Below are 27,664 nucleotides of genomic sequence, written 5' to 3'. Positions count from 1 at the left end.
ACGTTTTAACACATGTGCAAAAATTCATCACAATCGGATCTAATTTACATATAGCATCCATATATATCTTTCATTTGATACGGTCCTTCAACCTTAATGCAGTAGCCACAATTGGTATGGAAATCTACCAGGGTTCTATTCCACATTTCAATAAGTGTGAAAAATCAAAGTCAAACTAGATTTCAATATAGGTTCCACGTATTAAAAGTTGTAGGTAGCTCGGTGGTGTAGGGTGTTATATAGTCCGCCCCCTCGACTTTTGCCTTTCCTTACTGGTTAATAATGGTGTTGTTTTTACATAACCACCGCTGAATTATTTTCTGATGTTCTTACCAGGAGTCGAACCCAAGTATTGAGCTTTCACATGGTAAAGTACCACACAAATGTTGCCAGCGTAAAGTGGGGATAACCATTGCTGAATTTTTTTCTGATATTCTTACCAGAATTCGAACTCAAGCATTCAGCGTCAAAGGCGTACATGCTAACCCCCCGATGGTAGTCTGCAGTGGTCTAAAGCTTGGCTTCAAGTTAAAATATCAGATTTATACATCGCTCTAAAATTTCCTCCATTTCTGTCCTCTTTATCCCTATTGGTAGTTTTTCCGGGGGCTTATTTTGTAGTTGGGGCTTGGCCGTAATGTGGGCTGGCAAACTATTTTCTATTTGGAAGTACCTTTCAGTTGAGCTCCATAGTGACCTGATCGGCCTACATGTCCCCTCGGCGGATACTTGTGAGGAAGTTCCCCCCAATAACCCTATGATATGTCATGTAATTCTATTTGCAAAAATCCTTTCATTCGAATCCAATACTGACCCTACTGGTCCGCGATATCGGCCTATAGGTAGACATAGCCACCATATAACCTCCTACTATGGCACTGTTAACGTAAGGTACTATTGTAACTTCCTTAACCCACAGCGAAAAAAAAACTCAAATGGGTTTTGGTATTTAATCCTTAAAACCCTTTGAATGAGGGCAATTTCACCCTGATTACGTGTTATTTGCATGTATATCCCTAGATGCAAAAGACTACTATCCGTAAGGTACACTTATGCCCTACAATACAGTAAATACAGCGTATATAGACCCTTAAGTAAATTTATGATAAGGTAGATATTTTGTTTCACTCAATGTTTCAATTTTTCCTTATCTATTTACAGAACCACCAATTTCAACTCCTCATTGTTCCCGCTTGTATGGTATCTTCCCCGATGAGAACAAATGCGATGTCTTCTGGAACTGCTGGAACGGTGAACCCTCTAGATATCAATGTTCTCCCGGTTTGGCTTATGATCGTGATGCTCGTGTTTGTATGTGGGCCGATCAAGTTCCAGAATGCAAAAATGAAGGTGAGTTCCCCTTTGAGACACTAATCCAACACAAAAAGGTTTTCTAAACTTATTGCTTTTTGTTACCATTAACAGAAGTTGCCAATGGTTTCGCCTGTCCCGCTGCCGGTGAATTGGCCAATGCTGGTTCCTTCTCCAGACATGCTCACCCCGAAGATTGCCGTAAATACTACATTTGCTTGGAGGGTGTGGCCCGTGAATATGGTTGCCCCATTGGTACAGTATTCAAGATTGGTGACAGTGATGGCAGTGGCAACTGCGAAGATCCCGAAGATGTTCCCGGATGGTAAGTGAAAACCATGTTTGCTAGTTAGCTATTGTAAATATTTTGTTGGGCCAAAGGTAGCGGTAGCTTTTAAGCTTTTTTCTTATGCCTTAGAACTTTTTTGAGTATTCATCATAAGTTGAGTTAGGCACTTTTTGTTTTCACTGCTCAGCTGCTTGCTATTGTATGCCTTTGATATGAACTTACTAAAGGCATTTTCTGCTCACACACACAAACTTCTGGTTCAGCTCTTGTTTTTCTTCTCTGACATTTTGTACAAACCATTTCATTTTTTCTCTCTCATACGTACTATATATAAATCATCCTATCCTTACCTAAGAAACAGTCCTTAACCACCGCTCACATTGACCTATAAAAAAAATCCCTCTACATTACAGCGAGGACTACTATGGCGATTTGGATTTGAAGAGCATCCGCAAAAGTGAACTTTTAGCTGGTCTGCAAAGTGAAGGTCGTAAAAAGGGTGCATCCAAGGGTGCTGCCACCTCTTCATAAGCCCTCATCACAATATCACCACAACATAAACAACAACAACAACATTCTTCCACATTAATCCCAGCACCCACCCACACCAACAACACACAAAAATTCAACGAAATCAACTTGAATCAGCCAGCCAATCAAACAACCTATCCACCCCAATACACACACACATACCCATACATACAGTAGACACCAACTTTTACTACCCACATGAAATAGGACATTTTCCTACTAATAAGTTTAAATTGCCGTCAACTATCCCTTATAAGAAGTACATCGTCCCAAAACATACAAAAAAGAAAGAAAAGTTGATAAGTTTTCCATGTTGTCGTGGGAAACCCGAAAATACTAAAAAATGTAAGCGTTTCGTTTTTTAGGAAAGAACATAAAAAAAAATAATTTTTTTGGCAGAAATTCGAGACAATCATTGCTCTGTTAAAAAGCTTCACTTCTTTTTTAATTTGGTTAATTTATATTTAATATGCTGCATTTTGTAGAAAACCACCATCATCTGTCTTTTTTGTTTATATTCCCCATGGAATTCTATTCTTCCATACTTTTTCTATTCATATTTTCTTATATTTTTTGTTTGTTTGTTGTCCTCTTTCAAGTGAATTTTCAAAGAAGCTTACAGAGAATTAATTTTTACAAAAAAGGTAATTAAATTGCATAGACCGACAGACAGACAGACAAACATCAACCAGTAGACGACATAGAAATGTTGAAACAAAATTTTAAGTAGTTGTCAAAAGAAAAATTGTATGTAGAATGTCATAAATGTTTTATTTAGGCATTTTTTAAATTTAAGTGATTTTCGATTATAAGTTTATAATTTTATTAAAAAAAAAAACAACAATAAAAAACAAAATACATAAAAAATATAAAAAATTAAAAAAAAAACACAAACTGACTTTTTCTTCCTTTCCCCCACTATACATGATAATGCCTTACTAATTTTCAGCAAAGAAAGATACGATTAACCCCCAAAGTCCTGAAATCATTTCTATTAACAAAGGATTGCATGCGTGAACCTTTCCTTAGCCTTCCAATGGAAATAGACACCAATTAAAAAAATCATATAAATTACCATCATTTACCATATAATTGAAGAGTTTGCATTACGAACAAATAACATTTGAATTTCATAACGAAAATTTTCTATGAAATTTGTTCCTCCTCAACAATTCAACCGAAAGTTGGTTTCTGTACAATTTTTCCTTGATAAGGCCACTTCTGCCTTATACTGCCAGCTCTGAGAAAGATATTGACTATCAACAGGGGTTTAAACTGCGTATTGTATATTACATGTATGGTGCAAATTTCACACTCCTAATACTATATGGTGTTGTGGACTGGTGGACGGTACTTCAAAAATCAATATTCAGTGGGATTAAAAATGTGGCTGGTCGGCATATCACATCCACAGTGGGGACAACGCTATCTGATGCATTGCATGTACAGACGACAACGTGTTTACAGCCTCCATGAGGTTGATCTTTCTCTTCGGTTAAGCATCGGCTAATCACGAGAACTAATCGGGAAATTCTCCAACGGACAACATTGCGCCAGAAGATGTTATCACTGGTAGGCATTCGTCAGAGATTATTGGGGAAATTGTGCCTGAGTCGAAAATTCTTTGGGCAATAAGAAGTTTCGACTCCTTTAAGTCGCCAGGCCCTGATGATGTATCACCGGTTGAATTACAAGCTGTGTCTGATAGACTGGTTCCTTGGTTTAGGGAGATATACTTTGCTTGTATTAGCATGTCTTATACACCTGTGGGATGGAGGAACACAAAGGTCATTTGCATTCCCAAAGCAGGAAATCTTTACCACACGAAGGAGAAAGATTTTTGTCCTATTAGACTGTCATGCTTTATGCTGAAGACTCTTGAGAGGTTGATAGAAAGATATCTTAGGGCAAAGGTCCCTGGCGATCGCATGTTTCGACAGCAGCATGCAAGTCCACTGAAACAGACCTTCACGACCTAGTCGGCAGTCAAGGAACATACAATAGCAGCATTTATTGACAGTAAAGGAGCTTTCAATAATGTAAAACCGACGTCAATTGGAGTGAAGGCATCAACTCTACCGTAAGAAAGTTTATTAATTGCTTACTTACTAAAAGATGCATTATGGCAGACTGAGATCTGTGGGTCGAAAAAAGTGGGGTCAGCAAAGGAACACTTCAAGGAGGTGTACTGTCTGGTCTACATTGGATTACAGCCATTAACAATATTTTATTGTCTCTGGAAGCAAAAGGTATAAAAGTGGTTACATATGCTGATGACGTGGCTATTGCGATAAAAGGAAGGTTTCCCAGCACTCTAAGAGTTATGCTTAAGGAAGCTCTACACGCAACAGCGAAGTGGGCTACCGAAAGTGGTCTAGGCGTAAATCCGTACAAGACAGAAGTAGTTCTCTTCAGCAGGAGATACAAGTTACCTACAGTGACACCTGTAATGTGGTGGCCTGGGTGCAAAGAATGTTCCATTTACAGAAAGCGCAAAATACCTGGGTGGTTTACTGGACAGGAAATTAAACTTCAAATCCAACATTTTGAAAAGGGTGAGAAAGGCAACTCTAGCCCTATACACCTGCAAGAGGGCCATTGGCAAAAGTTGGGGTTAAGACCGCGCGTCATGCACTGGGTATAAACTGCAGTTGTCAGACCTATTATGCTATATGGTGTTGTGGTCTGGTGGACGGCGCTGCAAAAGTCAACCTAATGTTCAGTAGTTAACCGGATCCAAAGGATGGCTTGTTTGCGCATCTCAGCCGCACTGAGGATGACATCATCTACGTGCTACACCTAATACCTCTGGTCATTGTGGCTAGAATTGCTTCGATCATTGCCGTGAGGCAAAGGGAGCTTTCTCTTTGGTTATATTTCTGCTACGGACGCGGTGTTATCCCTGATACAATGTCTGATGTTTCAGCAGTGTGGATTACACATTGCCTGAGCCGCTGTTTGATAAAAGTACTATACCTCCATTATTGATAGAACCCATTGCAACTACGATATCCCTGGTAATAAAAGTTATATAGACTTCTATACCGATAGTTTGAAATTAGACGACTATGGGGTGTTCTATAAAGATCACTGGTCATATCGAAAAGGTTACCCGACCACTGCAGTATGTATCAATCGGAGATCCTTGCAATTAAGGAAGTGGGGGAATGGCTAAGATATAATGTCGACGAGAATTTCAATACTTGGAGAACGTATTTCTCAACACAAGAACCGTTATGTTCGGGTTGCCGGGCCACAGAGATATCCCAGGGCATTGTAAAGCGGACAAACTTGCGAGACTAGGAACTAACCAACACATTCCAGGGGAACTGGCATCTGTGGGCATGCCTCTAGCGACATGTAAGCTAAGACCTTAGAATCTGGCCCGAAGAGCAACGAATGATAGATGGTCACAAAGTGGGGACTGTGAGCATTCCAAAACTATGTGGCTTAATCTAGAATTGAACAGGTCTAAACAGACGTCTCAGTCATTGTGTCCGTCATGACAGGTCACTGGCTTATCAGAAAATATGCTGACAGACTGAAGGTAACCAGTAACGACTTTTGCAAAAGCTGTGGGGACATCGAAGAAGAAGAGACTATAGAGCACCTTCTGTGTGTGTCCCGCGCTGACAGTCAGAAGCAGTTCCACGTAAGGTTCTCATTTCGTTGAGAACCTGTCTGATTCAGCGGATATGAACGATCGCAAGTTGTTGGGCTTTTTAAAGCGATGTGGATGTTCAACGGTAGGAACTAGGAGGCATATTTCTTCTTCTGTGATATCACAATGGACGATAACGTCTACGTGAGTCTGATGATAAACTGCTACTTAAACCACCGGTGGGGTTGTTTACTATCCTTAAATTCCAGAATGACAGGATGACTAAGTGACTGAAGGGATTCCAGGCATGGCAAAAGTCGTTCCCCAATTATTCTGTATCTTCCTCACAATTGAAGAGCAGTGTCACAAAGGTCTCCAATTTCAGCTCGGCATCTTGAAATACTCCAACTTTGTAATACTCTCCCCCTATCCAGCCTCGCGAAATAATCGGCCACAGGTCTTTCGCTTCGCAACCCACAGCAGCAGCCCTCCCCTCATTCGAACAGTTATCGAGTTATCGAAAGCACCGCTCTACCAAGATTCTCGCACATGGGAGCACTCACTGATTCCGTTGCATCCTCTAAGCTTATCAGCGATTCATTCCCTACCAGATCCTCGAAAGAATCGTTCCCCGCTTTCTTGTTGGCTGAAATCCATTAGGACCTGACATCCTTCCTAAGATTCAAAAAAGCTCATCGCATCTTCGAATCAGTCACGAACTCATATGGTCTGTCTAGAAGCCAGTATGATTGCAAGGAATTGAATGTATACTCCCCCGGGAAGGTCAGGGTTCCCCCTTCCTAGACGGAGTCCAGGCAAGGCAAAATATGTCCACCAATTATTCTGTGTCTTTCCCTCACAATTGCAAAGAAGTGGCACAAAAGGTTCCCAACCTCAACTTGGCGTCGCACATCTCTCTGTCCTGTCTGGTGAACAGCTCAGCCACAGGTCGTTCGCTACGCCACAATCCACAGCACCACCCCTCCAATCCACAGCACCACCCCTCCAATCTAGACGGAGTCCAGGCACGGCAAAAGGTGTTTACAGATTATTCCGTGTCTTCTCCTCACAATTGCAAAGCAGTGGCACAGAAGATCAGTAACTTCAGCTTGGCGTCGCACACCCAGTAATACTCTGCCTCCCCCTTTCCTGCCTCGTGAAATTCTCGGCCATAGGTGGGTCGCTACGCTACAATCCACAGCACCACCCCACATCTCATTCGCACAGTTATCGTAGAAAGCGCCAACTCTATCACGTAGCTCGCACAGGATGAAGAATGATCTAAGCTTATCAGCGATCCCTTCGCGGACACATCGTCGGCAGCTTCATGATGCCCTGGGACCTATCAGAGCGCGACATCCTTACCCATGATTCGAAAAGGCTTATTGCATCTTTTCGACTTCAAGTAGTTCTTCAACGCCAGCTGAATGTGCACGTATATCATGATTGTGTGATCGGGCCACAGCTCCTGCATCCACATAGTATTTAGTGTCTATACGATTCCCTGATTGCAAGCAATTCAATGAAAAATCCGCCGAAATGGGCGGGGTACCAGAGATACCTTTTCGTAAAAAATTACGTCGAACGCGGTTAATAATCCTTCGTACTGGTAAATAATCCTCCTGAACTGGGCCAAACTTCTCACATATCAATGAATGCTGTCCAATTAAATTTTAGGCTCAATGATAAGGGACCTCATTTTTATAGTCGAGTCCGAACGGCGTGCCGCACAGCGACACCTCTTTGGGGGAAGTTTTTATATGGCAAAGTTCCTCACAAATGTTGCCAGCATTAGGAGGGGATAACCACCGCTGAAAAATTTTCTGAAGTTCCTGCCAGGATTCGAACCCAGGCGTCATAGGCGAACATGCTAACTTTAGCGTTACGCTGGCCTCTTCCAGACTCCCTGAATCTAAATGAAAAATTCGTTATCACACGATACACACAGGTGCAAAAGACTAAGATCGGGTATGGTATTCTGGCCAATTCTCGAGGCACTTCTTCATTCTCCTGAGCTCAGCATCGCTGCTATAGCCTATGCTATTTCTATACCTAAACCACCAACAACGGTCCCTGGCTTAAGCCCCCAACACCTTCCTGTGCAAAAGTAAAGCGCATTCAGTACCCTTTTAACCCTTTTCCCCCAGTTCCATCTCTAGCTTAGCCTCTGATTAAGAATTACGCTCAGGTACTTGGCTTTCGAAGTCTAACCCATCCAGGACAGGTCCAAAGAAATCCCTAGTATTTGCATACTCGGTAAAAACACCAGCTCAGTTTTTGTGGGGTTTATGTCATGCCAGTTTGCATTCGCCCATCCATACAGCGTCCTTAAAGCACACTTGACGATGCACAGTGGAAGCACACTTGACGATTCAAGGAAGCATCCAATCTTGATGAAAATTACCAAAAATGTATTTTATGGTCTAGTAATGAAAAATATTAAAATTGAAAAAAAATCGGTCCAGATTTAGATATAGTTCCCATATATATCTTTCACCCGATATGTTTTATGGTTGTGGTAGCCACATTTTTAGTCCCAGCATTGCCATATTTGGTAAAAAGAGTACTATTTGATGTTCTTATAGTCGTACGTCAAATTTCATCAAAATGGAGCAGATGTAGATATATCTCCTATATATATCTTTCATACGATATGCGCTTCTATGGCTGCAGTAGCTACAATTTTGGTCCGATCATTACCATACTCCGATATACTCTGCGTCTGCCAAATTTAATCCAAATCGGTTCAGATTTAGATATATCTCTCATACATATCTTTTATCCGAAATGTGTTTAGTTGGCTGTGGTAGCCAAAATTTTGCTCCGATCATTTTACGATTTTGAATGAGATGCTTAACTTAATGTCTAAGTCTGTGTGCAAATTTAAAAAATTCTTAAATGTTGCAATTGGTAGTCATTTTTATGAACACCGTGAGTAAGTTCAATGCTAGAACTACGTAAATTTTAAATATATCAGAACGGATTTTTTTAATTGTCCCACGTGTGTGCAAATTTGATCAATTTTGGACCAATTTTGAAAAAATCTAAAAAAATCATTCCGAGGCATAATTGTAGAGTAAAATAATTTTTTCAGGTTGCTGAATACTTGAAGTTGAAGGCTCCTTATTAAGGAAAATAAATACCTTGACTTAAACAATTTCTATGCAACTTTCCGTTTTGTTCAATATTTAAAGAACTTTTAGTTTAATTTTGGAGCAATCGCAGAGATCGAAGTCATCGATAAATATTGCTGTATTTTCGGATATTGTCATCGAATTTTGTCGTAGATCAAAAATCGATTACTATATCGGAAATTTAAAAAATCAATTTGTGGGCCCCCTCGTAATAGCAGAGAGGAATCCCCCAACTCCTTAATGACGACAAGAGGGTGTAAAAGATAATTCGCTAACACCCAAATTCCCTACGATGCACAGTGGGATAGAATAAAAAAAGTAAGAGCGTGCTAAGTTCAGGCTGGCCGAATCTTATATACCCTTCACCATGGATCGCATTTGTCGAGTTCTATGCGCGGTATGTCTTTTTAGGCTAACAAAGAATAATGAATAAGAACTCTTATGCTATTGGAGCAATATCAAGTTATAGTCCGATTCGGACCATAAATGCATTGAATGCTGAACATTGTAGAAGTCATTGTGTAATATTTCAGTTCATTCGGATAAGAATTTCGCCTTGTAGGGGCTCAAGATGCAAAATCGGGAGATCCGTTTATATGGGAGCTGTATCAAGCTATTGATCGATCCAGACCATATTAGGCACGTTTGTTGAAAGTCATGAGAGAAGCCGTTGTACAAAATATCTGCCAAATCGGATGAGAATTGCGCCCACTAGAGGCTCAAGAAGTCAAGACCCCAGATCGGTTTATATGGCAGCTATATCAGGTTATGTACCGATTTCCGCCATACTTAGAACAGTTATTAAAAGTCATAACAAAACACCTCGTTCAAAATTTCAGCCAAATCGGATGAGAACTGCGCGCTCTATTGGCTCAAGAATTCAAGATCCAAGATCGGTTTATATGGCAGCTATATCAAAACATGGACCGATTTCAACCATGCTAAGCGCAGTTGTTGGAAGTGATACCAAAATACCACGTGCAAAATTTCAGCCAAATTGGACGAGAATTACGCCCTCTAGAGGCTTAAAAAGTCAAGAACCAAGATCGGTTTATATGGCAGCTACATCAAAACATGGACCGATTTGGCCCATTTACAATCCCAACCGACCTACACTAATAAAAAGTATTTGGGCAAAATTTCAAGCGGCTAGCTTTACACCTTCGAAAGTTAGCGTACAGACAGACGGACGGACATGGCTTGATCGACTTCAAATGTCATGACGATCAAGAATATATATACTTGATGGGGTCTCAGATGCATATTGCGAGGGGTTACAAACAGAATGACGAAATTAGTATACCTTCATCCTGTGGTGGAGGGTATAAAAAACTAGTAAAAGTACAATATATGCAATTTGAGAACGGATAAAGATAACTGTTGAGGTGTTATCGAGATCATGTGTAAAATTTCAGGGTCCAGATGGTACGGGGCCTCTTGCCAAGCCCCTAAAGTTGATCACCTTGCCATTATGGTACTAAGTTTCGCGTCAACGCTCTTATCGCAGTGTTTCCTGTTAGTCTTATCAAGGTTCCTGTATGGTGGGTCCTTGCCCATAGGCATATAAGATGGAAGAAGGTATATGTAAGGTCCAAAAAGGAGTCATCGTAGGACACTCTGTATTCCTTTTAAAGTAGTTTCAAAGCTGTGGCTATCACCCCTGACCTACCACGTATCGCTCTGTTGTTGGTGGCCCTAAATGTGGATGAAGTTAGCTCTTCTTTACTCTATTCTATTCGAAAATAGCTTCTATTTGAGTTCCATATTGTCCATAATCGTTAAAATGTTCTTTGCGGAAGTTTTAGGAGTTGGTTGAAGCCCGATGACGAGTATTGTCATGAGCGGCCTATATACTACTTGTTTTGAGAAAGCTTTGGAGCATACAAGAATTTCTTGACTTTTATACCCACCACTATAGGATAGGGGTATACTAATATATTGTAGTCATTCCGTTTGTAACACCTCGAACCGTTTGTAGCAACTCGATCTGTGACCCTATAATGTATATATATTCTCGATCCTCTCGACATTCTGTTTCCATCTAGCCATGTCCATCCGTCCGTCTGTCGAAATCACAAAAGCGGTCGAACGCGTACAGATACACGCCTGAAATTCTGCAGATACTTAATATTGATGTAGGTCGTTGGGGATTGCAAAAAGACCTATCGGTTCAGATTTGGATATAGTTTCCATATAAACCGATCTCCCGATATGACTTCTTAAGCCCCTGGAAGCCAAAATTTGGAACTGATTTGGCTTACATTTTGCACATAATGTAATATTCCTTTACGACTTCTAACGACTGTTGTGCCAAGTACGTTCCAATTCGTTCTATAATCTGATATAGTTCCCATATAAACCAATCTCACGATTTGATTTCTTGAGCCCCTGGAAGCCAAAATTTTCATCCGATTTGGCTTAAATTTTGCACGTTGTGTTCTGTTATAACTTTCAACAACTGTGCCAAATATGGTCAAAGTCGTTCTATAACCTGATATAGCTCCCATACAAACCGATCTCCCAATTTGACTTCTTGAGCTCCTGGAAGTCAGAATTTTTGTTCGATTTGGCTGAAATTGAGCATATAGTGTTATGCTACGACTTCCAACAACTGTGCCAAGTACGGTCCAAATCGGTTTATAACCTGATGTAGCTCCCATGTAAACCGATCTCACGATTTTTTTTCACGTTACCAACACGCAGGGGATGTCCGCTATATATGCAGTGCATTGCGTTGGCAATAAGACAAGTTAGGGGTTGGAGGGGGGAGCCGGAAGTCAATTTCACATACGAATGGTTCGGTCGAAAAATTAATTTTCTCGGTAATGCATGGTTCGGTTGACTGGCCAATCAATTACAAATGGGTGTGAGTTCCTGGCAAGTCTTGTATTCCTGGTGAACATCCTAACGTCAGGGATAAGAAGACGAATAGCCCTGGAACACATGCCATGAAAATAACGATAGAGCAATACAACGCTACCCACATTCTGACGATGTTCAAGAGAAGCAATAGAGTTGGATACCCTGCTGTCCCCAATCAACACCATCGGTCTCGGTTGAACCCGGTCAAATATTGGGTTGCCCAAAAAGTAATTTTTCATATAGTCGGCGTTGACAAATTTTTTCACAACTTGTGACTCTGTTATTGCATTCTTTTAGCTTGCTTTAGAAAAAAAGTGTAAAAAAAGAATATTTGGTTAAAGTTCATTTTAAGTTTTATTAAAAATGCATTTACTTTCTTTTAAAAAATCCGCAATTACTTTTTGGGCAACCCAATAGCTCCAAGGATGATTTTGGAGCTCCTGCCCATATATGAGAGTTATATTCCATGCTCGACCTGATGTAGGTAGTATAGATATTGAGAAGTATAGAAGAGGTGAAATATTTCTTGCACCTCTTAAGAAAGCCCAAACACTTGAATGCTTATTTCCACACTTCGAATACGTGTTTTGAACAACGGAGTTCGCATTGTATCTTCATGCCCAGAACATTGAAGTGGGTCAGTGAATCGCCTGTGAGGCAAGAAACAACACATGCGTCTTCTGTGCGTTAAAGTCTAATCTGTTCATTCTACCACACTCGGAAATGGCCAACAAATCCTGGGAGAGCGTCTCATCCACAATGCCCCCCCTTTCCACAATTTCTTGAGGACTGGATATGAATGGCAAATGAGTAGACTGGATTCTAAGTCTGACCCAATAGATCGTCAATGAAACTAAGAAAAAGGGAAGGGGAAAGGACAGAGCCTTGTGGCACAAAGAATTTTGCAGAGAGTCTTCTATTATGAATCCCAACAACTTTGAAATAAAAGCTCCAAATCGGGCTATAACCTGATATAGCTCCCATATAAACCGATCTGCCGATTTTACTTCTTAAGTTGTTACAAACAGCAATTTTTTATGCGATTTGGCTGAAATTTTGCATGTGGTGTTCTGTTACGACTTCCAACAACTGTGCCAAGTACGGTGAAAATCGGTCTATAACCTCATATAAACCCGTCTCTCGATTATCCTTGTTCAATTTCTAGAAGCTTGAGTTCTACAGGTTTGACAGAAGTTTGTTATGTATTGTAGAATAAAATTAGGCCCTTAAACTAAATTTAGTTTGTATAAATTTGTAGAAGAATCCATGGTGGATCCCAAGAATTCCAAGATTCTGGCCGGCCGAATTTAGCACGCTTTTACTTGTCTATTTTCACCTAAACCAGAGGACGTTTTCACCGAAAAATATTTGGAAACTTATATTTCGTCGACATCATGTTACCACAGATATTTTATTCCATTATCTGCAATTTTTGCACAACATTTTTCCTTCTTCCAAGTCCCTTTATCCCAAGATTATATCGTTTTTTTAATGGTAAATCACATCGCTGGTCATTTAAAACTTAAACTCTGAACTTGTGACATAAACTTGTGAAACAAGTTGCAGTGCTACTTCAACATTCACTTGTTTGTTGTTGACTTAAGGTCAAGAGATTTAATTCTTTCGTCCCTTGTTTTTTCTTCATTTATATTTTCATTCACAAGGACCATGCGGGTCCTTGGTGGTTTAGAGCAAAGAGTTTACAAGTAAAGAGACTCTCTTTTGCGATGTGTTTGTGTTGCACAACTACTACCACTACTACTACCATTACAAACACTTCAAATGGCATTACAGTGATGACTTTGGTTTAAACATTCACATCCTGTTTGCTCGAATGACTGACTGTCTACGTCTCTTTGTAGATCTTTTGCATTTGGCTAGGAATATTTGTGGTACTTAGCTTCCCACTCGTCATTCTACAAACGGATTATTGTGGAGCATAGTCACAACAAGGCAAAAAAGAGTTTGTGCCATAAAACAACGGCACTAAAAAAATAATTATTAACAACATCCTCAATTGCTGGACAGAGTGGGATCGCAAACACTCTTCGTGCTCATATAATTGACACCTACAATCTCATTTTTAGGGGGCAGTAAAATGGGCAAGGATTAAGAGAAATTATGGGTCACGATACACTTGTCAAAAGATCAAATATTGCTGAAAAAGAGCTATAAAATGGAACAGAATATCTTCGTGCAAAATATCTTCGCTTTTGTCTTTTATTTTTCTTATAAATAAACGAGAAAGTGTTGCGCCTTGTTTTTTAATACCCTACACCACCATTCTGGTATAGGCTATTATAACGTTGTGCATTTGTTTGCAACGCTAAAAAGGAGAAGAGATAGACCCATTAATAAGTTTACCGATCGGCTTAAAATCACTTTCTGACTCAACTTAGCTATAGCCGTCTGTCCATGTATTCTTGATATCCAGGTAGTAGTTGCATTTATTACCCGACTAGCTGACCCGGGCCTGCTCCGCTGCGCCTTCTTTTACTTTATATGGAACAAAAGTTTTTTTGGAATATTTATTTTCGACAATTAAAGAGCTTTTAGTGAAATACCATGCTTCGAAAATAGTATATTGCTGGACTAACAGTTTAACAATATAAGTGCCTTTATCTGAATCCCACATGGTTGGTCTACGAATTTAAGTTTGGATGTAAGGTGTACTCCATTCTTAAAATACTTCATTTCAGCTCGATATTCTCATGAAGTCAGATACTTGGCCCTGAAAAAATATCAGCATAGTGCTCTTCGTTCAAATACCATTTATTTAAACCCCATATTGCCGTTGGCTTAAGAGGAGTTTACACGATGAGGCATCCCCCAAACACATGTCCCCAAAATAGGTTATCAATTTTTTTTTCTAATCTCAAATACCTTTCATTTTAGCCACATATTGGCATGGTCGAAAAATGTTTTTTTCCTTTGGGGGTGTTTTGGGAAAGGGGTTATGCCCTAAATACATGGTCCTACATTTGGATATCAAATTCGTATTCTACTCCCAAATACCTTTATTTGAGCCCCATATTGCGATGGTCACTAAAAATGGCTGTTTGTGGGTTATTTTGGAAAAGGCGTAGACCCCCAGAAAATTGGTCCCGAAAATGGGTATCAATTCTTGCTCTATCCGCCCAATACCTTTCCTTTAAGCTCCACATTGACATGGTCGGTAAATATGTCCGATTTAGGGGTGTTTTGGGGATTCGGGTAGTCCCCCAAACACTAAGTCCGGAAAATATATCAGCAACGTGCTCTATTCTCATATATCATTTATTTGAACCCCATATTACCATTGCCCTCAAAATTGGTTATCAAATTCGTTTTCTAATCTCATTTTTTGGGTTTGGGGTATTGGCCCTAAAAACTATAAGTATTGGGTTGCCCAAAAAGTAATTGCGGATTTTTCATATAGTCGGCGTTGACAAATTTTTTCACAGCTTGTGACTCTGTAATTGCATTCTTTCTTCTGTCAGTTATCAGCTGTTTCTTTTAGCTTGCTTTAGAAAAAAAGTGTAAAAAAAGTATATTTGATTAAAGTTTTTTCTAAGTTTTATTAAAAATGCATTTACTTTCTTTTAAAAAATCCGCAATTACTTTTTGGGCAATCCAATATATCAGCAACGTGTTCGATTCTCTCATATCTATATTTCATTTATTTGAACCCCATATTGCCATTGAGCTCAAAATTGGATATCAAATTCGTTTTCTAATCTTAAAATCCTTATTGCAAAAGTCAGCAAATATGTCCGGTTTGGGGTATGACCCTAAAAACTATGAATATTTAGTTCCATTCTCTTTAACACCGAAATTGCCTTGGTGCGCAAATACGTCCTATTTGAGGGTTGTTATGGTGGTGGGACGTCCGCTAGACAGTTGGCTCTTAATGTTGATATCAGATACGTGGTCTACTCCCACATACCTTTAATTTGAGCCCCATATTTCCATAGTCGGCAAACATGACAGGCTTGGGGGATGGGCGGCCACTCACTGAGTTGGCCTTGAAAATATATATCGGATTCGTGTTCTACTTTAAAAACCCTCTTATTTGAGCCTCATATTGCAATAGTCAGAAAATACTTCCTACTTGGGTGGTGTTGTGGGGTTGGGGTGGCCCCATAGACACTTTTCCCAAATATTGATATCAGATTCGTTCTTTACTCCCGAATACCTTTCATTTGAGCTCCATATGGCTATGGTCGTAAATTTGTCCCCATTGGGGGATGTTTTTGGGGAGAGGCGGCCCCCAAACACTTGGCCCCATATTTGGATATCAGATTCTAATTCTACACTCAAATACCTTTTATTTTAGCCCCATATTCCCATGGTCAGTAAATAAGTCCTGTTTGGGGGGTGTTTTGGAGAAGGGGTCTACCCCCAGAAACGTGGTCCCACATTTCGATGTCACATTCGTATTCTACTCGCAAATACCTTTCATTTGAGTCCCATGTTGTCATGATCCGCAAATATTTCGATTTAGGGGTGTTTTGGGGGTTGGGTGGTGTTGTGGGGGTGGGGTGGCCCCATAGACACTTTTCCCGAATATTGATATCAATTTCGTGCTTTATTCCCAAAGACCTTTCATTTGAGCCCCATATTGCTATGGTCGTAAATTTGTCTCCTTTGGGGGATGTTTTTGGTGAGAGGCGGCCCCCCCAAACACTTGGTCCCATATTTGGATATCAGATTCGTATTATAAAGGGTGATTTTTTTGAGGTTAGGATTTTCATGCATTAGTATTTGACAGATCACGTGGGATTTCAGACATGGTGTCAAAGAGAAAGATGCTCAGTATGCTTTGACATTTCATCATGAATAGACTTACTAACGAGCAACGCTTGCAAATCATTGAATTTTATTACCAAAATCAGTGTTCGGTTCGAAATGTGTTCATTCACCGTTCAGCGATGAGGCTCATTTCTGGTTGAATGGCTACGTAAATAAGCAAAATTGCCGCATTTGGAGTGAAGAGCAACCAGAAGCCGTTCAAGAACTGCCCATGCATCCCGAAAAATGCACTGTTTGGTGTGGTTTGTACGCTGGTGGAATCATTGGACCGTATTTTTTCAAAGATGCTGTTGGACGCAACGTTACGGTGAATGAACACATTTCGAACCGAACACTGATTTTGGTAATAAAATTCAATGATTTGCAAGCGTTGCTCGTTAGTAAGTCTATTCATGATGAAATGTCAAAGCATACTGAGCATCTTTCTCTTTGACACCATGTCTGAAATCCCACGTGATCTGTCAAATACTAATGCATGAAAATCCTAACCTCAAAAAAATCACCCTTTACATTCAAATACCTTTTGTTTAAGCCCCATATTCCCATGGTCAGTATATAAGTCCTGTTTGGGGGGTGTTTAGGGAAAGGGGTGGACCCCCAGAAACGTGGTCCCACATTTGGATATCAGTTTCGTATTTTACTCGCAAATACCTTTCATTTGAGTCCCATATTGCCATGGTCGGTAAGTATGTCCGATTTAGGGGTGTTTTGGGGCTTGGGGTGGTCCCCCTAGCACTTGGTCCGAAAATTGGATATCAGATACGTTTTCTTGTCCTAAATACCTTTCATTTGAGTCCCATATTGTCGTGATTGGTCTAAATATATGTTTGGTGGGTTTTAGGGTGGGGCAGCCTCCCTAGGTACCCCATTCATTTTTAGGGTATTATATGAGAGCACACAAAATTTCGCTTAAATCGCACCACCCATCTCCGAGATCTGGCGTTTCTGAAAATTAGGGTAAGGGGGAGGGTCGGCCCCCCCTTCAAACATCAAAAATTATAGTACCCTATTTTCACCACGGGGTCATTATGCACCATCTGTGAAAATTTCAAGAAAATCGGTTCAGCCGTTTCTGAGTCTATAAGGAACACACAAACATACAAACAAACAAACACAAATTGACTTTTATATATAAGATAAGGTCGGAAATGGATATTTCGATATGTTGCAAACAGAATGACAAAATGAATATACCCCCATCCTTCGGTGGTGGGTATAAAAAATTTCAGCGGTGGTTTCCCCTACTAATACTGGCGACATTTGACCATATAAATATAAAAAAAACCTTTTTTTTGGCAAATTTTCCACGAAAATCCAATTTTGGACAAATGTTCAATGAAAATGTGAGAAAATGAGTGAGACACTTATGTTTGCTAATTAAACTTAAGCTTTAAACTTTCATTTTACATAAAACTTTCTTGTAATTTTTATTTATGATAATATGAGATTGTTAATTTACTTACCTGAAATTGTGACAAACTGCATAACAAACTGATTATATGATGTTTCGTAGAAATCCTTCTGCAATTCGAAAAAAGAAATAAAAGCACAAAGTTAAGTCAGTTTATCCAATTAAAAGTTGTTTGCATTATATAAACACATATCTGGTGAGCACTGAGTGTGTATAAAGGCAAAAAGAAAAAAGAAAAGAATTCCATCTCCAAAGTGGAAATGAGAAACGAAAGAATATGCAATTTTTGCTGTTACTTAAGTTGAACGTTGTTTTATGTAACAAAACTGTTTAAGAAAAGGAAAACAAATTAAACATATTTCCAAGAAACTTGCTAAGATGCGAATTGAATTCATTAAATATGCATTTTGAGGAGCTCTTCATTACAGTGAAACGCATACCCTTCAACTTTTTTCCCTTTGATACCACTAAGCAAAATAGTAAATATTATGGCGATCGGTTGACGATAACTCGTGCCAATACAACATCGAAAGTTGGATGTAGAGCTTAGCTGACACTGTCAAACTAGACATAACAGTTACATGATATTTGTCTTATTGATAGATATTTATAATGCTTACAAGCCACCAAAAGGATTTGTTTCTCAGTTTACTTAAGAAGAAAGTTATTAGAGATGGATTTCGAACGTAAACGAGTGACTGCTTTATATTTGGTGGAAAATAACATCCCGGTATTATTGGCGAACTCAGAAACCTAAAGTGAACAACCGGTTATTGTTGGCGAACTCAAAAACCTAAAGTGAACAAAATGTTAGTGTATTGCACCACCACATCACTAAAATCATACTTTTTTCATGGACGTAATGATAGCGCACTATCAATAGTGGTCCCTACACAGGAACCACCACACCGGAACCACTTTCGCATTACTTCGGGATGATGTTCATAGGGTAATATTAACAGTTCTTATTCTAAACTACTTTCTCGTCCATTACACGTTAGTACAATGATTAGGAGTTCGATATTGTCTCTGGTAGTCTATTTTCTCCATCATCACATCTTGAATGAAGGCACTGTATTTGGGCCGGTTTTTCATTCCACTCCATGCTCATAGGTTTCCCAGAATTGTTATATTGGGTTGCCCAAAAAGTAATTGCGGATTTTTTAAAAGAATGAACTTTAATCAAATATACTTTTTTTACACTTTTTTTCTAAAGTAAACTAAAAGTCACAGCTGATAACTGACAGAAGAAAGAATGCAATTACAGAGTCACAAGCTGTGAAAAAATTTGTCAACGCCGACTATATGAAAAATCCGCAATTACTTTTTGGGCAACCCAATATTATGCGTGCCTACGTTGAATACTAGCATTTTGTTTTCCCAATGTCTAAAATTGAGAAGTATATATTGCGCAATGTCTTCATTGACAGAGTAATCCAGATTGTACCAATAATGTTGTTGAAATAGTACGTAATGCAGATGTGACTATCAATATTGGTTTTAACGCTGGAACCACCACCCTGAGACCTCTTTTGCATTATTTCGTCGTGAGGTTGATTGCCAGTTATCTACAGTTCTAATTCTCAACTACTTCCTCGTCCATTTAATGCTACTAAAGGGTGACTTTTTAAGAGCTATAAAAAAGTTAAAAAAAAGTAAAGAAGGACAAAAGTCAGGCGGAGCTGACTGTATAAAAACCTACACCTACCCTATGAGTACAATGTGGAAACTATATCCAATTCTGAACCAATTTTTATGAACCTCGGTGGATGTTTTAAAATGGCTTTTTAAACAATCCGTATTAAATTTCGAGCAAATATGTTCAAACTGTAATACTAAGGTTGACAACTGATTACCCGAAATCTGAAGAACATATATATAGGAGCTATATCTAAATCTGGGCCGATTTCTATGAAATTCACCAGTTATATCGAGAGTCGTAAGAAAATTCTTCCTGCTAAAAGCAGGAACCGGATCACCTAATCAAATCAGAAAGTCCGGTAGCGAACGTGAAATAAAATGTTCACCGAACTCGCCTCTCAATAAGTCCATTGTTATGCGTGCTGTGTGGCATGTGGCACCGTCTTGTTAAAACCACATATCATACAAGTCAAGCTCTTGCATTTTGGGCAAAAAGAAAGTTGGATATCATCCCACGATAGCGCTCACCATTCACAGTTACATTAGGATTCACATCACCTTCGAAGAAGTACGGTCCAATGATGCCTCCAGCCCAAAAACCGCACTAAACGGTGAATTTTTCTGGATGCACTGGTAGCTCTTGCAATGTTTCTGGCTGATGTTCACTCCAAAATCGACAATTCAGCTTATGTATGTACCCATTGAGCCAAAAGTGAGCTTCGTCGCTGAACGCATTTTTGAATTTGAAAAATTTTGAACAGAGCACACATTTTGATAATAAAATTCAATAATTTGCAAACGTTGTTCGTTTGTAAGACGATTCAAGGTTTAATTATAGACTAAACATAAAATTTTTGATAGGGACACAAATCACTAAACGAAATCACCCTTTATGTGAAGAATCGAGGAAAACCACGAGAATTTTGTCACTGTGCATATTAATGGTATTAAAATCTATAGTGGTTACTTTTCCCCAACATATATATAATGCAATTTTTATTTAACCTACATAGATTTGCGAAACAGTTTAAAAGGCGAAATTAGTACACCCCCATAGAAATCACTTTAAAAGAGTTAATGCGAAATTCATTAAAAATATCGCCGAATTTTCTTAAAATATTGGATTGCCCAAAAAGTAATTGCGGATTTTTCATATAGTCGGCGTTGACAAATTTTTTTACAGCTTGTGACTCTGTAATTGCATTCTTTCTTCTGTCAGTTATCAGCTGTTACTTTTAGCTTGCTTTAGAAAAAAAGTGTAAAAAAAGTATATTTGATTAAAGTTCATTCTAAGTTCTTTTAAAAATGCATTTACTTTCTTTTAAAAAATCCGCAATTACTTTTTGGGCAACCCAATAGTTTCAAGATAAAATAACAACAACAAAGCGTTAAGTTCGGCCGGGCCATTAATCAAAATCCGGTGTAAATTACATACCTTAATATGTTCCGATTTGGACCAAATACTAATCGGTACAAGTCATTGTTCATTTGTGTCTAACAAAATATTGGTCTTTTTAGAAGCTACAACTAAAAATAAACCGATCTGAACCATATACAAGATGTCGAAAAACCTAACACAACGCACTGCCGAAATCGGACAATAAATGCGCCTTTTATGGGTCCAAAACCTTAAATCGAGAGATCGGTCTATATCGCAGATATATTCAAATCTCCCCCGATCTGGACCAAATTGAAGAAGGATGTCTAATAGCATAACGCAACTCACTGTCTCAAATTTCGGCAAAATCGGAGAATAAATTTGGCTCTTATGGGCCTAAGACCCTAAATCGGAGGGTCGGTCTATATGGCAGCTATATCCAAATCTGGACCGATCTGGGTCAAACTAACGAAGGATGTCAAAGGGCCTAACACAACTCACTGTTCCAAATTTCAGCGAAAACGGACAACAAATGTGGCTTTTATGGGCCTAAGACCCTAAATCGGAGGATCGGTCTATATGGCAGCTAAATCCAAATCTGAACCGATCTGGGCCAAATTAACGAGGGATATCGAAGGGCCAATCTGAGCCAAATTGACGAAGAATGTCGAAGAGCCTAACATAACTGACTGTCCCGAATTTCAGCAAAATCAGATAATAAATGTAGATTTTATGGGCCTAAGACCCTAAATCGGCCGATCCGTCTATATGGGGGCTATATCAAGATATATATATCCAATATAGCCTATCTTCGAACTTAACCTGCTAATGGACAAAAAAATAATCTGTGCAAAATTTCAGCTCAATATCTCTATTTTTAAAGACTGTAGCGTGATTTCATGAGACAGACTGACGGACATGTCTAGATCGACTTAGATTTTCACGCTGCTTAAGACTATATATACTTTATAGGGTCGGAAATGGATATTTCGATGTGCTGTAAACGCCCCCCGGCCGGGGGACTCGAACCTGGGTTTTGTGAATCTTTCAGTGATATGTGAATTTTTGGTGGTGCAAATTCCTTCTCGCACGCAAGAAGCACAAAACCAACCCCTATCAGCAATACCTGTTACTAGTTCGGTAAATAGAACTTGAGAGTCAAATTCATATATTATTACATTTCTTAGAATTTGGTGTAAAATGGAACTGCAGGGACAAAATTGGCTTTAAAAATTAGCTACTGAACTAGATGATGGTGCCAACTGGTTACTGACTGGACAACGGGATGGCTGTAAAATTCGCCAGATGCCGATAAACCTTTCTATTAAGCTGTTTTTAGAAGCAAGGTAATGACTCAAAAATAAGCAGGAATGGATGCGCTGAAGAAAGCCCTTTTTACGGAAACGGTCCAAAATACCAGCAGATTTTATTCGTGCAGCTTACAACTTGTTTTTTGGCCGTCTCAGAGCAATAGTCAAGGCAAAAGATCGCATACCGAGCAAAATTGAATGGGTGGTGAAATTTACATTACTTCCATACATTTCTGTCGTTCGAGTCATTAAGAAAGTTTTTCAAACAACACACAATGGAAAATGCAATGAAAATATGGGATGATTACATAATACACATTAGTTCATGATCTTTAGTCACGTTTAGTTAAAAATTCGTAAGGGGTTGGATAATTAACTTTGTACAAATAAACTTTTCATGAGTATAGATGAAACAGCTAAAAACTCAGGTCGAGTTAGTAATTTGACTTCAACTAATTTCTTTGAAATAAGCAAGCACTTTGCCGAACATGAGTAGAAGCATATAATGGTCGACGATTCATCTTATGAAACTTATTACTGAATGAAATACTCAAAAAAGTTTGGTATTTTAGTTCAATATGTGTGTGGGCAAAATTTGTAGTTCAATATGTGTAACTAAAATGTTTACAATTTGTATTTCTTGAGTTCACAGTAACATACTCCGAAGTAAGCATAATTTAATAAATACCAGTATTGTTGTGCGGCTTGTTGTGCGGTCCAAAAACTATAAAGTAACCTCTAACAAATAAAAGCGTGCTAAGTTCGGCCGGGCCGAATCTTATATACCCTCCACCATGGATCGCATTTGTCGAGCTCTTACCACGGTATCTGTTTTAAGGCAAACAAAGGATAAAAGAAAATAATTGCTATGTTATTGGAACAATATCAAGTTATGGTTCATTTCGGACCATAATTGAACTGAATATTCGGACCATAGTAGCTAAAATTTTACACAATGACTTGTGTAAAATTTGAGCAAAATCTAGTAAGAATAGCGCACTTTAGGGGCTGAAGAAGCAAAATAGGGAGATCGGTTTATAAGGGAGCTATATTAGGCTAAAAACCGATTCATGCTTTTTTCGACACGTATGTTAAAGGTCATAAAAGAAGCCGTTGTACAAAATTTCAGCTAAATCGGATAATAATTGCGCCCTCTAGTGGCTTAAGAAGTCAAGACCCCAGATCGGTTTATACGGCAGCTATATCAGGTTATGGACCGATTTGAAATATTCTTAGCACAGTTGTTGCAAGTCATAACAAAACATCTCATTTAAAATTTCAGCCAAATCGGATAATAATTGCGTCCTCTAGAGGCTCAAGAAGTCAAGACCCCAGATCGGTTTATATGACAGCTATATCAGGTTATGGACAGATTTGAACTTTTCTTAGCACATTTGTTGGATGTCATAACAAACTACGCCATGCAATATTTCAGCCAAATCGGATAGGAATTGCTCCATGTAGAGGCTCAAGAAGTCAAAACCCCAGATCGGTTTATGTGGCAGCTATATCAGATTATGGATCGATTTGAACCATACTCAGCACAGTTGTGGGAAGTCATAATAAAACACCTCATGCAAAATTTCACCCAAATCGGATAAGAATTGTGCCCTCTAGCGGCTCAATAAGTCAAGACCCCAGATCGTTTTATATGGCAGCTATATCAAAACGTGGACCGATATAGCCCATTTACAATCCCAACCGACCTACACTAATATGAAGTATTTGTGCAAAATTTCAAGTGGCTAGCTTTACTCCTTCGAAAGTTAGTGTGCTTTCGACGGACGGACGGACGGAAAGACGGACGGACATGGCTAGTTCCACTTAAAATGTCATGACGATCAAGAATGTATATACATTATGGGCTCATCGATGAATATTTCGACGAGTTATAAACAGAATGACGAAATTAGTATACCCCCATCCTGTGGGTGAGGGTATAAAAAGAAAATTTTAAGTTAGAAATTCCGTTCAACTTACAAAATCCTTAATTGTTTTCAATAGCACTCCCCTAAGTTGGTTCATGTCTGGTATTGTGTTTTCACCTAAGTGCCGATATCTGTTAGACGCGTAGACGCCGGGCAATGACAAAGGAAATCCTCCAACGTCTCATCATCTTCCCCGCATGCCCTACACACGCTATCACTTGCCGCACCAATTTTACATAAGTGAGCTCGTAGTATGTGTCCCGTTATGATACCAATAGCTATTCTGACCTCCTTCTTGCTTCCTTTCAGTAATAGCCTCCCGTTATGATACCAATAGCTGTACTGACCTCCTTCTTGCTTCCTTTCAGCAATAGCCTCGTATTCTCACGATCTGGATCCCCACATAGGATTTACGCCGTCTTACCGACCGTTTCACTGTTGCACAATGTTGCATGCGCATTCATCGCCCATTCCCTTAACTCGGACTGCATCGACCCGAAAGGCTTCGGGTTAACCAAGTTTATTGACGGCAGTCCTCTTCACCTTCACCCCCAAATCGTCTGCCCTTTCATTTCCCCTCAACGTTAAACCCCAAACCCACTTTGTCCTCTAGCTTTGATCCATCAGTGAACATGATCTTCCAGACGGCAATACTAGGTTTCTGATAGTCCAAGACTGTACCGCTGAAAGCAGTGCCTTGCACTCGACTTCAAGGTTCATCTCAGGTATCCAATCGGAAACGTCTTCCCTTCCTTCCAGGTTTCCTATCGTCGCCTCGATTATACCGCAATGGTATGAGCTGCCCCCATCCTCAATCCATTCTCCCATCGCCTTAAGTCTCATAGTATTGGTTGCCCAAAAAGTAATTGCGGATTTTTTAAAAGAAAGTAAATGCATTTTTAATAAAACTTAGAATGAACTTTAATCAAATATACGTTTCTTACATTTTTTTTCTAAAGCAAGCTAAAAGTAACAGCTGATAACTGACAGAAGAAAGAATGCAATTACAGAGTCACAAGCTGTGAAAAAATTTGTCAACGCCGACTATATGAAAAATCCGCAATTACTTTTTGGGCAACCCAATATTATGGTCAGGCAGTCTAAAACAGATCTCAGTCCCTGGGTTCTCAACGTAAACCCCCAGGCCCACTCTGTCCTCTAGCTTTGGTCCATCCGTGTAACATGATTTTCCAGATGGCAATACTAGGGTTCTGTTAGTCCATGACTTTGGCTCTGGCCGAAGTGTCTTGCACTCGTCCGCAAGTGTCGTCTCAGGTATCTGATCACAAACCTCTTCCCTTCCTACCAGATTTCCTATCGTCGCCACGATTATACCGAGATGGTATGAGCTGTTGCCATCCTCAATCCAATCTCCTATCGCCTTAAGTCTCATAGCCGCAGTGGCTGCCTCACACTTAATCTGTATGTCAATGGGTCGGATATCTAGAATAGTCTCCAGTGCCTTAGTGGGCGTGGTCCTCATCGCTCCGCCTATGCCAAGACAACATATTCTCTGAACCTGTTGTATGGTCCTTATGTTGCATATTGAACTTGTAGCATGCATATAATTCTTTAGCACCATAGGAAGTTCAATATTTCTCCAATTTAGTAAATTTTAACTAGTGTTGAGGTTCAAAATGTTTTTAATTTTAAAAAACAGTGTTCGTTTGAATTGGTACCACTTCGTGTCAGCTATCCTATATAAACCAAAACTGTTTCCAGGATACAAAAACCTGTTTCCATCTAATATTTTATCATCTTGATAGACTAATGCGCTTTAAACATTTTCTATTTTGACAATTCTGACATAATCATTGCACAATTACTTATGCTAAAATCCCAAATGGATCTAACCTGTCGAGCAGCATTCAATTAAAATCTAATTGCATAAGTGTAAGCAACAGCAAAAGTGATTAACACAAAATCAAATGGTCCATCACAAAAGCTACAAGACAATAGCAAGCACATTCATCAAAACGTGAAAAGATTCCCCATAAAACATGACAAACCTAAGCGCCTCTGAGTTGAGTGACGAACCAAAAGTCACCAGGCAACAGACGGACAGTTTTCAGATATATATGTAGCAGAAGAATTAATGCTGTGTGTCAAGAGAAGTAGCTAAATGTTGATTATTTGATTTGAGACTTAGTTCGCACCACCCGAAAACCCCCGAAGGCTCCCTCACATAAGCTCAGTTATGAGATAATATTGTTGACTTCAAAGTTTTGTTGGTGAAACCACAAAATTTAATCCTTTTTTGCCATTTTAGCTTTAATTAATTTTAATGACGATAAGCACCCAACAACCCAAAGAGAAAAAGAGAAGACTTACTAGAAAAGAACAATCTCCCAGCATACAAAGAAAACACACGACCATGTGAACCAACTTCAGACACACAGCCAGACACACAAACTTAGTTACTTACACATTGACATCGCTGACATATGTGGGGATTATGCGTTTGTTTTATTTTCTGTTTTTTTTTTTTTTTTTTTTCAATGAAAAGACTAAAGCTAACAAGAACAACGTAATCACAATTAAAGAATAAAACAATAAAAAAAGAAGAAGAGAACGTAAGAGTACCATGTTTCTACCATAATAAGATTACGTTGCTAGCATTATTTTTTTTTATTATAGAATAGTACAAGAGTCGGTAGCAACCGCAAACAAGGTGGGCAAACATACGCGAAAGAGTGGAATGTATCAAAACGTTAGAGTTCTTAGTTAGAAGGAAAATTCATTCAAAAGAGCATAAAATTATTTACTTATAAAGGAATTATGACGAATATTAATTCATATAACATAATAACTTAAGAGTGTGCAGTGCACGTTTGTAGACTCTTTTTAATTGCCACACTCAAATGTTTTTAGAAATACGTTTTTGTTTTAATTTAAAACCAGTAAAGAAGGGCAAAAGTCGGGCGGTGCCGACTGTATAATACCCTACACCTACCCTATAAGTATAATGTGGAAGCTATATCCAATTCTGAACCAATTTTGATGAACCTCGGCGAGCAAATATGTTCATAATGTAATAACTACGGTTGACGGTTGAACTTCTCGGATAATGTACTAGTCGTCGAGGAAGGCGTTGCGCAAAATTTTGGCAAGTTGGTCAAACAAAGCGCTTGCAACTTCTCAGATAATGTACTAGTCATCGAGGAAAGCGTTGTGCAAAATTTTCGCAAGATGGTCAAACAAAGCGCTTGCAGTGGTTCTTGAAGGGAACATATGACGATATACATATATGACATCTATATCTAAATCTGGGCCGAATTCTATGAATTTCACCAGCAATATCGAGAGCCATTAGAAAATCCATACTGCAAAATTTTGGCAGAATCGGTTAAAAAATGAGCACTTTCTTGCATTATTTCTCAAAATCGGACAAATCTATTCGGTTGCTCAAAAAGTAATTGCGAATTTTTCATATAGTCGGCGTTGACAAATTTTTTCACAGCTTGTGACTTTGTAATT

General features: G+C 39.1%; 1 protein-coding gene across 2 annotated transcripts in view; it reads left to right on the top strand.

The window, feature by feature from the left end:
- Nucleotides 1–27,664, top strand: part of LOC106089557 (protein obstructor-E) — a 92,870-nt gene that overhangs the window by 43,067 nt on the left and 22,139 nt on the right. Inside the window, exons 4-6 of one of the 2 annotated variants that reach the window (XM_013255403.2) lie at nucleotides 1,162–1,350; nucleotides 1,426–1,636; nucleotides 2,014–2,351. In XM_013255403.2, coding sequence (XP_013110857.1) covers nucleotides 1,162–1,350; nucleotides 1,426–1,636; nucleotides 2,014–2,131 — 518 coding nt within the window. In that variant the 3' untranslated portion in view covers nucleotides 2,132–2,351. Of the gene's footprint in view, nucleotides 1–1,161; nucleotides 1,351–1,425; nucleotides 1,637–2,013; nucleotides 2,352–27,664 lie in introns of those variants that run through there. The other variant, XM_059362704.1, reaches the window with a different exon arrangement.

The sequence above is a fragment of the Stomoxys calcitrans genome, chromosome 2, assembly GCF_963082655.1.
Source record: "Stomoxys calcitrans chromosome 2, idStoCalc2.1, whole genome shotgun sequence".
Lineage (NCBI taxonomy): Eukaryota > Metazoa > Arthropoda > Insecta > Diptera > Muscidae > Stomoxys > Stomoxys calcitrans.
This window is presented reverse-complemented; position numbering and strand designations above follow the sequence as displayed.